The sequence below is a fragment of the Cyanistes caeruleus genome, chromosome 1 (genome assembly GCF_971803275.1).
Source record: "Cyanistes caeruleus chromosome 1, bCyaCae1.hap1.1, whole genome shotgun sequence".
Taxonomy (NCBI): domain Eukaryota; kingdom Metazoa; phylum Chordata; class Aves; order Passeriformes; family Paridae; genus Cyanistes; species Cyanistes caeruleus.
In genome coordinates, this window is record NC_141701.1 from 139,602,092 (window position 1) to 139,614,320 (window position 12,229).

General features: G+C 34.1%; 1 protein-coding gene across 28 annotated transcripts in view; it reads right to left on the reverse strand.

The window, feature by feature from the left end:
• Positions 1–12,229, reverse strand: part of CUL2 (cullin 2) — an 84,788-nt gene that overhangs the window by 46,873 nt on the left and 25,686 nt on the right. For 22 of the 28 annotated variants that reach the window (XR_015279394.1, XR_015279390.1, XR_015279395.1 and 19 more), the window contains 10 exons: positions 10,622–10,729; positions 8,577–8,636; positions 8,071–8,199; positions 7,855–7,941; positions 7,190–7,342; positions 6,726–6,803; positions 4,911–4,977; positions 3,641–3,843; positions 1,197–1,298; positions 370–486 (listed from right to left, as the gene is read on the reverse strand). Coding sequence is in view for 13 of the 28 variants with exons in the window: in XM_086863663.1 (XP_086719789.1) it covers positions 370–486; positions 1,197–1,298; positions 3,641–3,843; positions 4,911–4,977; positions 6,726–6,803; positions 7,190–7,342; positions 7,855–7,941; positions 8,071–8,199; positions 8,577–8,636; positions 10,622–10,729 (1,104 nt within the window). In the remaining 15 variants the exon portion in view is untranslated. Of the gene's footprint in view, positions 1–369; positions 487–1,196; positions 2,896–3,640; positions 3,844–4,910; positions 4,978–6,725; positions 6,804–7,189; positions 7,343–7,854; positions 7,942–8,070; positions 8,200–8,576; positions 8,637–10,621; positions 10,730–12,229 lie in introns of all 28 variants that reach the window. The other 6 variants (XR_015279417.1, XR_015279418.1, XR_015279422.1 and 3 more) reach the window with 1 other exon arrangement.

Below are 12,229 nucleotides of genomic sequence, written 5' to 3' on the forward strand. Positions count from 1 at the left end.
ATAATAAAATAACGATTAGAGCACAAACTTGGTTAAGTGCTTCTGTGGAAATTCCATACTAGAATATCCCTATTCAGGTTTTCAGCTGAACCCATAGTTCTGGCAATGATTTTTATAGGGTACAACATCTCTTGGCATAGAACCAGCTGACAGGAAAGAGCAAGAACCTTAATGCTTTGGTGCTAAGACAAATTTACAAGATTGAGGGATCCCAGCTAGCGCTCCAGTACTGCAGTTCAAAACAGACCCCATGGAAATTCTCACTAATTTTGCTGGAGTACTGGTTTCCACGTGGTTGAGTTCTGTAGTCCAATGTTCTACCCTACTATCCTGAAGATTTTAATGAAATCAAGCTTGACTTTCTCTTACCTCCTGAATAAGAGCATTATGTCGCAGCACTTTACGTGCTTTCATGATACGGACTATAGCAGCTTGAAGATACATTTTCCTGTCTTCATCTACAGCACTTCGGGTCTGCTCCATCTCCTGTGACACAGGAAGAACAGTAATGCCCAAAGTAAAGTAAGACCAATAAAGACTGCATAAAAGTATCTTGAATCTATACTTTTTAATTTACTAAAAGTAGTGAATTAATTGAAAAATGCAGGTGTAGTTCAATTCCAGGAAAAGTATGTCCATAAATCAAGGATATCAAGTTCCATGGAAGTCAGTAGGAAAGTGGGAGAGAGGCATCTAAACCAACATTTTTGCTAGGGAAAAAAGCAAGCAGAATTGACCATAATGTACTGAGTTTGGCAGCACATACCTATCTTGTACAAAATGCCGTGTCCTAGGAGATACACTGAGAACATGTATTAACAACACAGGAGTTGATTTTAATTGCCAAAGGACACAAAACCACAGAAAACAGTTGATTGGTTCTGCTTTTCTTGCAGTAAGTTGCTTTTATAAACACCAGCAACAAAAAAGTCTCATGAGATAGACTAAACATCAATACCATTTGGTACTACCATTTTGTTTATCTTTTTCTTCTACTTTTTTGTTCCTATTTCATCTTCTCTTGCCTGTATTTTAAGTACAAAAAATTGTGTTGCTTAAGTTTTAAACCTATAAAATTTCTTTTGTAAATGTTAGGGAATCTGGTATCTGCTTACACCAAACGAACACAATAAATTCCATTTTAGAAAAATCAGCTTTCTAAGCTATTCAGGCTACAAACACCAAAGAATACTTGCCTGTGGCGTGTCTTTCTGCATTGATGTGGTAATTTTAAACTTTGTTCGTTTACTGCTGAAGTTCATATTTAATGAAAAGGTAGACTCTGTCTCTATATCTTCCTGCAATAGAGAATACTTTTTAAAAGTCAGGAATAGAACCAGAAAGTAGTAACAATTTACTTTTAAAGGTTGCAGTTAGGGTCTTACATACACAGAAAAAATTTCAGATTTGTAATTGGAAATTCTAAAACGCCACTTGAACCGGGTGAATTTTTAAAGCCAGTTTAACTCATCTAGAAATCAAGTTATTTCAGAAGACACTACAAAAAACTCTGCCATACAAGAATTTTGTTAACAAGCAATTTCTCTTTTAATACTTTGATAACTTATCTTAGTTGCAAACACTCTCCACTTAAAGTCATTGTCTCCCTGCAAAGGAAGTAGGATTTACATTTATTTATGACAGGACCTCAAAGGGCAGCTGCTGCTTTCAAAATTTTTACAGAAGTTGTCTTCCAGAATTTAAGGAAAGGCATGTAAGCATTTTTTTTATGATATTGCAGAAACAGCTGACAAACTGCAACTTTTACAATGCACATCTATCTGCAGATTTTTTTTTTTCCTCCTGCAGTAAAAACACCTTTATATTCAACACAGCATGATTGGACACATCTCTGTGGTTTCCAGGCAAGAGTCTGAACAGGTATTACCAATTTCCAGCAGAATAAAGTTACTGAGTTACTGGGATTCTGAGACCTTGGAATCCTGCCAAACTGTCTAAAGCACAAGCATTTTAGTAAGCATAGAAAATATTTATCTAAATATGCACTCAAACTGATATTAATTCTAATTTTATATCTTGCTACAAATAGTTTGTGTTGCAATATATGTAAAAACCAGGATACCAGGCACAGTATAGAAAATATAACATGAAAGGGGAAAGACTAAGAGCTTTAAAAATAATAAGCTTGCAAAAAATAGGCTAACATTAAATTTTAGCATTATTCTGCTGGCATGGCTTGAATATAAACCAAAATAAATTGTGCATTGAGCATTAACTCATAAAGCATAATTCTAATGAACCAATGAAGATTTTGGCCAAAGCTTCTCATGCTCTTTCCCCCACACCTGTTCAAAAAATGAACAAACAAGCAAAAAGCAAACTACATTTACTACACTGTACTTTTCTGTTTGGCTCAGATACAGGTAAAGGGAAGTTTGTGTATTGAATTCCACTGCTTAAGCCACTAAAGCTCACTTCTTTATTTAATAAGTAAGCTGATAGACTGTCTACAGATCTACTATCACATTGCTGGATAGAGTACAAAGAAAACAGAAATAGTAAAGACACTTGAATACAATAATCTGGAAGGTAAAGAACTGGAAAATGCAGTGGTAAACATTAAAAAGTAAAAGGGTTGGAAAGCTGTATTATTCCTTCTTCTATGACGTAAGCTTTAAGAAACTGGGTGAACCTTATACAACTGACATAAATAAATGTAAATCCTTTAAATAAGAGGCAATGTTCTAAGATTATTAAAGGTCTCACTGTTTCCTGTAATAGCTCCCAGTGTTTTATTTGACCCATGGTTTAACAGACATCTTCCCAGCAACTGTTCCAACCTGAGCACATTTCTAGGTATTGGAAGCATGTCCTATGCTTCAGCCAAGCATCAGATCTTCCTTGTGATCTCACTTTCCATTTTCTAAAATTTTCCTGGTTAAAAACAAAAGCAGCTATCAGAGCAGCTTTGGATTTCTTCTTGTAAGTGAATTGAATAGCTTTTTCTGTCTGATACTGTCTGCATAGTGGGCTTTCTAGGTGAGCTGGAAGCACATGCTAATGTCTGTATGGGATGCACAGGCACTTCTACAGTGTTTCTTACTTAACAGAGTAAGGTCTGTGCCTTTTGCTGGATGGGAAAAAAGGTCTCACATAGGCTATAAAGAAGGATGAGACAGAGTCAGAAAAAGAAGTATCAACCATTGCCTTAATTACAAACAAAGCTCAGATATTACTGTAATTCCAAGAAATTCATGGTCTGGCAAATTGCAGCAAAAATCCTCTCACAGAAGTCCTCCCTGCTCTCTTTCTTGCTCCTGTAATCTGTCAGCAAGGAAGAATATGGTTGCTGGTGCTTTCAGCCCCTTAATCCCACAAATATTTTTTTAGGATCACTATAAAACTCTGGTTTACTGCCTAGGCTCCTTCCCGTGATTCAGTACAACTTTGAAAGCAAGGCAACAGAAACAATAAAGTCCCTGCATCATAGCCTTCTGCTGCTATAGGCATAGAAAGCCTGTATGACAGGCACTCTGCTTCCTCCTGTCTCTTTCCTTGTAAGTAGAGATTAACAGTTTTTCACAAGGGTCAATAATAAAAGCAAACAATGGATATTAAAAAAGTCCTCAACAAATATCAGAATGACAAGACTGAAAACATGAATATTGTTATGGCATACCTTGTCTGAGTCATGGTTGATCATTTTGACATCAAGCAAAGATTTGATGGTTTTTGTCAGTTCCTTCTCATTCATTTGTGTACTGTCCTGAAGCTCCTTGTAACTGACAGTCTCACTGTTGTTGAAGGCAAGCAACACTGCCATTTGGTATGTTGTGACCATGGCTACGTAAGGTTTGCACAAATAATTCATTTTTACTTCACCTGTAACGATAAAAGTAGTATTTCATAAACTGATGAAAGGTGCTGAAAAGTCTTAATCTTAACTACAAGAGCTCCTCCTACATTTCCAGACATTCAACCCAAATCTGCATTTAACACTTTAAAATGGGACAATGACAACTGACGCTGTGAATTTACACATATATAATGTGGCCTATAACACCCCCCTCACCCTGGTTAACTATGAATGCTAGACAAATAGTGCAATATAATATATAATAATTTTAAAAAAGAAATTCCAAGTAGCCTTAACACATTGCAATACATGAACTTCAATTAACACAGTTTACACTCAGAACAGTGATTAACAGGAAAGCTGTTTAAAGGAAAGATCTAAAAACAAAGTAAAATACGTGCCCATCAAAAATTTTTCATATTCTTAGATTTTTAAAATTCCCATGAAAAACAAAAAGCACTGAAGAAATCTACCTGAAAGCAGATTTAGATTTTCTGTGCAAAGGTGAGTGTGAATTAACAGCAACCTTCTACTACCAGAACTAGATTTTCATAACATTACATTATTGTGATTTTCACCTCCATGTTATATATTGCAGTATTCAATTGTTAAAGCATGATACTGAAAGCACTTAGAATAAAACATGATTGACACTCACTTATTAAACTTTATGACTACACTGACCAAAATAAACTATAATTTAATATACATCTTTTAAGGTATTTTTAACATATATTCCTATACAGTAAAAATAAGTATGTATTTATGTAGATACTCACATACCTGAGTGAAAGAGGATAATATGCATTCTTAAAATTATTCAGTATTTATGTAAGGAATATCTAGACTACAGAAACAATTCCAGGCCAATTATTATTAACTCGGCAGTTCTGCAGTGTTTTTTTGCAGTTAAGAACATACAGCTCTAGTTTTACTAGGATTTAATAAATCTTTAAATTAACTTATAATACAAAATATGTCTGTTGACTTTATATGAAAGATAATGTTCCAACTCCGCAGTCCTTTGCCATTTGAAAAGAACGTTTAGCAAGTAACTGTCAGATCATAAGTTGAACAAAGCACTTATTTTTACCTGTACAAAGATAATGTAACCAAGTAAGCTTCCTTCCACTAAAATGCTGACTGTAAAATAATTCAAACTGCAAAACAAAATGAACATCAATTAATCACACATATAAGTACTCAAAACAGTTTATTATCACCTTACCACCCCATTGAAGAAATACTGGTTTTATGTCCACCACACTGGATGCAAACATTGCAGGTCAATTCATGATAGCATTTACCTTAAAAGATGAGTGATGACTGAATCCTAACTTAAGGTCTACCTCTGATAATGAGAAGAACTTCAGAAAATTCAAAGAACCCTTTCCTAAAATGAGATCAAACTCCCTAAACCCCACAATGGCAACACTGTGTACACACACACATTTGGTTTATTCCGATTTAGTCTGGAAACTCTGATTATCACTGAAAGAAAACATAAAAACAGGGACTTTTGACCTCTTTAGGAATTAGGTGTTTTTCCACCCACAAGCTTGCACAGTATGAAAACCAGTATTTGTACACCACTCAGATATATATTTACAGGAAGCTTCAGCATGAAGAGGTTGCTGAAGAGGTTGCCCAGTTACAGAGGTACTCACATACTTTGGAGTGCAATTACAATATTTTTTTTTCTATCTCAATTCTTCCCAGAATACTAAGAGAACTCTCTCCATGGGTCAAATGACCAAATTGGACAGTAAAAAAAACCACTGTCAGACAATTTTCAGACTCCCCCCTCAAGGTCATGTTGTTTCTTTAGGGAATTCTAATTTAAAGCACTGATCTAAAGCATCTAGCTATATGACACATGAATAAGTTTGCTCATTTAAAATGGCAAAACAGTGAAAATAAGCAACACAACCCAGACTATGAGCTGGTTCTGATACACAATTCTGTACCAATTTTCCAACTGAGGCACAACTGACAATACTCCTATTTTAAACCCACAAAGACAGCAAAGTCTCATCAGTCACCAGGTGATCCTGTAGTCTGGGTCAGAAGCTATTATATTGCTAAAACCAGGTGCCACTTAAGTGGAAATTAAAGCTGAATATAAGTAGTCCTAATAGTCAGTAGTAATACAAGAAAATATCCTTCACCACAGAAAAAGACATTTGCCATTATAACTTATATCAAACAACAATTTAAGGTATAAAAACTGCTATAAAAATCTCTTATGTCCAATAAGACAAAATTTGTATTGCTCAAACTGTACTTCACCATTAAATATACCTTAGCAAAGATCAACAAAAATATTCTGTTTTTCAACAAACACTGAGCAAGTAACACTTAGAATACAATATAGTCAAAAGCAGCAAAATACCTCTACAAAGTGGAAATAATCACATAAGAAGAAAATATTTGGCTGAAGCAAAATCTTTACTGCTTTGAGAAATTATAAAATGAGCTTTAGAGAAGTTTGCATGAAGCTTGACTTTGAACAGCTTCTATGAAACAGAACAAGAAACCTCTGTTTGCATCTTAATCTGCTATTAAAACTTCAGATTTAATATTAGAAATAGAATCTTCTTTTATCTAAATATTAAGAGTTGGTTTTGATGCGAAGAACCAACCTAGTTCATTTGACTGCATTTATTAGCATCTCTCTGAGCAATCAGAAAGAGTAGAAGAGAGATGTGAAAAAACTACATCAATATGTACATAAATTCGGTAACGTATTTGGGTGACCCTTCCACATTGCATATGGACTGGAAACATGATAGCCATAATTTATAATCAAATGAAGCAGCTTTAGTTTTTCTCTGTTAGAGTGATGATTTTTCATTTGGAGTTATTTTACATTTTCCACATGTTTACAGGAAGCCTCCTACTAACCTACCATCTGTACACTTTTTTCCAGTTCCTGAGGAATTGCAAATGTAGAAGAAGGAGCCTGAGTTAGAGGCCATGCACCAGCCTGAAAGTATTGGGAAAAATAAAAGCATTAACATTTACATACAACATATATTTAGAAGAAAAAAGTAACACTCTTAAGTGGATGTAAAGTGTACATTATGTCATAAGACAATCAATTGACCCAGGAAGTTTTACTGATAATTTTTTACTGCACCTTCTGCACACACCACTGAGGTGTTAATTGAGACTGAAATTTTATATCACTATTTTTTAGGGACCTAGTGGGTTGATTTTACAATGAAATACTAGGAAAGTAAGTAATTCCACAATGATCACAAGCCATCAGTTTCCATACAAAGAAGTATTCATAATTATAAAAATTTTATATTTGTTATCAGAACATAAATAAGCACAAAGAACTCAGCAGCAATAAACATACATTAGTACCTGTAGAACATATATCTGAAAACTAATTCCCAAATCAATGATTGTGTCCTGGTTTTTGATAAAGTTGTTGAATTTATTGTTGAGATCAGCACTGACACTCATGTCTGTATACATTCGATGGAGCTTGCTGGTAAATTCATAACCACAGGCTTGCTGTGAAGAAATATTGGTAAAGGTTTCAAAGTGAAAACAGTACTCATCATATAAATTATGTTCCCTCACTAATACAATATAAAAATCTAGTCAGCAGAAGTGTTGTTATATTTATAGAAAACATAGTTACAATAAAAAGCAAACACTGTAAAATAAAATTATCACATTTATCTTAGTTTCACCTTATATACATTAGTCTATAAGAAAAATATTGTTAAATAAAATCAAAAGATAGACATGTTTATGAAAGCCCTTGGTACTTTTTAAATGTTAACATGAACGACTTGAACACAGCTAATAAAATTATCCAAAACCTCATAAGAACTTCAAATGCTTAGAAGATACTCAGCCTTTTATCTTACATAAGGCTACAAAAAAAACTAGCTTTTGCTTTCAGCTACCAGAAACAGATTTATGGACTGCTAAGTTACTTCTGGCACCCTCTGCTGCTCCCTCTCAACACTACATACTCCTACATTTGTTTATTCTATGTTAGAAGAATATTACCTTACCTTTAGTTTATTTATCATCGCCTCTTCAGAATCCATAGACATAGACAAACCATGAATTAATCTTTTTGCCAACATTCTGGCATAGAACTGCATTAAAAAAAAACCGAGATGAGGATTTTAAGACACATAACCATGTTCTTCAAGTATGCTTTAAATGTGACATTTTAACCATTATTGAATGGTGTGCATTAAACCACAACAAATAGGAAAAGTTACCTTTTGGAATACATCTTTGTCATCAATGTATTTGAAAACAGTAATGAAACTTGTAAGCTTGTCTTCTACTTCATTCTCTGTCATTCCTTTTGCTGATTTCTTTAACAAGTTGTCACAGTATTTGGCCAGCTCAAATTAAAAAAAGAAAAATCAAACCCAAACCTACTTGTCAAGCTTGAGAACAAACATACGCCAAGATATTTCCAAATTTCTACAATAGCTCAAACATGAAATAAGCCAGTCTACAGTCTCACATTCTATACAAGGGCTATATTCATGGGCAAACAATACATTCTACATCCACAGAAAATACAGTCTAGATCAAAAATTACAACTATAGCAATTTTGCACACTCACAAAGCATACGTGCAGCTTAAGCTGTTAGTACTGAAATACACACCTGAGTGTGACCCAGTGTGAGAATTGGACATGCATGTGAAGGACACTATGGCAATTCATTGGATGGTTATATACAAGAATTATCACTTTCTGTGTGCATCACTTACCAACTCAGGTGCTTTGCAGATCGACTTGGGCTCCCGATAGTTAACTACTGATGTCAAAGCCTACATAAAAACATGGAGCAAAGAGAAAAATTGTCATGACTTAAATAATTTTCTTTTATGAAATCTGAAGAAATCAAAAAAGGACAGGACAAAGACCATCTGAGAGCCTATAAAACTGAACTACAGAAAAGGGGATGAAAAAAGAAACAACTAATAAAAAGGTTTAAATTACTGCTTTATGAGAATTTGGTTGTTAAACCAAATTTTTAAGTTGATAATTAAGTAAATGCAGAAAGAGGAAGAAAAATAATTACATAAGAACAAATTAAGTTCTGATTAGAAACTTCACAAAAGTATGACGATTTTGTTATACAGCAATATTATGGTCCAAAAGAATGGATGGAAACAGACTTAGGAATAAATGCAGATAAAGTAGATTTGAGCAGCAGCACGTTAATAGCATGTATGTTGAGCTAAAAAACTTATGTATTCACAACAGTAAGAAAGGAAAGTGCTTTTGGTTGTTGGATTTTTTCATACACTGAAGAGGACAAAAATATATTGTTGAAAGTGGAAATTAGAAGCAGTAGAGTACAAACAATATAGTGGCTGAAGAAAACCTGAATATGATGAAAAACAGAAGAGATAATGGCAGTTTAGAAAATTAAAAACATTATCAGAATAATGGAGTTTCTAAACTACATGTCACATTTAAATTAGTGTTGTAAACTAACAATGAACCAAAAATACTGTGTGACCATAGTTCCTAGGAATTATAGTTCCTCTGCAGAAGGAAAATCTTGTTATTATTATAAAGACAAACTGAGAAGGAACTCATCTGTATAATCCCTCAACATTCCAAAATTTGCCAATCTGAGAAAAGAATGCACAACTTGACAAGAAATAGGAAACTCTTTAAGCTTGGAGCCCTCTTTTACAGAATACTGGAGGCAGCAATAACTATTTTGCTATCCACCATCAAAAAATTAACAGCAAATTAATATTTTAAGTATTTATTGCAAGAAAGATCAATGAAGTGAAGAATTGATGTATTTAAGAAAAAGTACATTGCCTATGTGCCAGCAAATGAAGCAGTCAGTCTCGTGTTACTCCACCTTCTGGTACATGAGATTAATTGCAGTGGAGAGAAAAGTATTTGGTATTGAAGTATTTGTTTTAAAATGATAATTATTTTATCAATGTCACAAATAAAGATGGGTAACTACTATTGGTACTATCACTGGTATCTTCTCCATTGTGCCTTTTCAAGTTAACCTTGAATGAAAATCATCAAAGCTTAGACTCTGACATTAACTACGAACAGCAACTACTGCACATACCACAAAAGAGCAATGAACTGTATGTGTGCATCCTGTAACAGGAAATTAAAGAAAGTAAAGATATTTATTATTTATAATTAATAATTATTAATATTAAAACTTATGATAATTAGAACTGCTATCTTGGATAGCTGCATGGCTATGCATTTCAAATAGAAGAGCAGCAAGCCTCTTTCCCTATATTTATTATTTCAATTCAAGTGCAGCTTGCTCCTGGAAAAAGTTACCTATTGTGGCAGTGACTGAAGTAATGTAAGCTTCCAGATATTCTTTGTAGTCAGCTTGAAAAATATAAGCAAAGATTATGTGGAATTAACACTAAGAGCATTCAGAGATAAACATTATCTCAGCAAGCAAATTCAAGGTCAAATACATGTAAGAATTATCAAACCTCCCAAGCCCCCCCAGTTGCTTATTATTATCTGCACTTATATTTACACTGGATGGATCAGCACCATTTTTGTGTTTTGAAATATCATGAAAAGAAAGGTCCTTCTTTCAGAAACCAAGTGGTTAAAATGGTGTCCTTTAATATATCTTTTCCTTTACAATGGATTGTCTTTTGCTCCATTGCATTTCTAAACTAGAAAGACTGCATATGAACTACCATTGAACATGTGTTGATGCCATGAAGAGTTTTGGTGAGCCTGAATCAGGGTCCTGGATTTTGTTTTCCAATGCTTTATTTACTTAAGTAAAAATTACCTTGTCAAGGGCACTCATAAAGTGTTGATCACCATTCAAAACAGTGTTGATCAGTTGAACAAATTTACTATGTACTTCCAAAACTGACTCCACAAACTGAGTTGGCATCTAAAAAGGGTAGATAAAACAGAAAGCAAGTTAGCAAGAAAAGCAGTAGTATCTAACACAAACATATCTACATTAGTTGCAGATTTTTTACTAATTACTCTTTTTTGAGAAAGTTAATATTACAGTGATTTTTGAGAGGATGGATTCTGCATTCTTGTACTCTCACACTATGGTGCTAGAGCATGTTTTGGAAATAGAAAGTCTGGGCTATATTTACAGTCCTGCTATCCAACCTAGATTTGAGGCTGTACTGCTATCATGGCATCTAATTTTTCCCTAAAATCCTTTATTAGCCTTTCCAAAAATCATTAATACTAACATAAATACAGCAATCAAGCAACTGATATAACAAACTGCTGCTTGTCCTACAGAGTGACTTCAGAGACAGAAAATCTGAATGATCCCTTTACATTTTCATACACAGGACATTTACCAACTGAATTTCATGAACTGCATTCCAGTATCACATTCTGCATAGAAATGATTGACAAGAGCTGAAGAAGTCCCTACACAGACAAGCTGGCAGGCACAAGTGCAACAGTGCACAAGGCACAGGCTCTGTAGCATAACTCCCTAAGTACATTCTCAGGTCACACATCAAAAATGTTCCAAAGTACATAATTTATACAATAGAGCAAGTGTTTCGCACTTTGAAATTATCTACATAAGGTTATGAATTGTCACCACCCTCATGGGTTTGTATTTATTTATCTGTGTAGGCACTATTAGTTTGAAAGACTAAGTTCAATAAACCTAAAAATAAATCTGAAAGCCAACCATACTGCTAAAGACTTCAGTCCCTTTTCAGTATGCACATGGGAGTCACAGAATAGTAAGCATCCCTGTGCAGTCAGTAACAGAGTGAATATACAACAACTTGTGTTTATATACTACTATAGACAGAAACACTGGATAGCTGAAGTCACCATCCTAAAGCGTGCACAGATCTAGACAGCAAGATGTACACATGCACAAATACAATGTCAAATGAAAGCTTTGACTCTGAACAACAATGCTGGAGAAACAAAAATGGAATCAAGTAATTTAAATAGACCTGAATGGAAAAAAGTTTAACACACTTTAGTAAAATAAATAAGATATAATATTTTCAGAAATTAAATGACAATATGAGACTACAAAGCTATTATGACAACCGCCACTTTGAAATCAGGACAGGATGTCAAGTCTTTACAAAATGGAATCACTAGTTCCTAATATACAAGAACATCAAATACTACTGACTTAAGAGAAATTGAGGAAAAAAATGCATACATGGAACAAAAGAACCTACTTGCCCTGACAGTATTAAGCAAACAACAATTTGTTTCTGGTTTGATCACAACCATTACAACAATCAGCTCTCACAAGAGATAATTGTGGCACAGCTAATCATGCTGATGAAAAGTTACAACTTACCCATCACATTCCAAACCGATTTTATATAGGCAAAATTAAAAAACCCAAACAGGATAAACAGAAAAAGGGCAAACACTCGCTTAA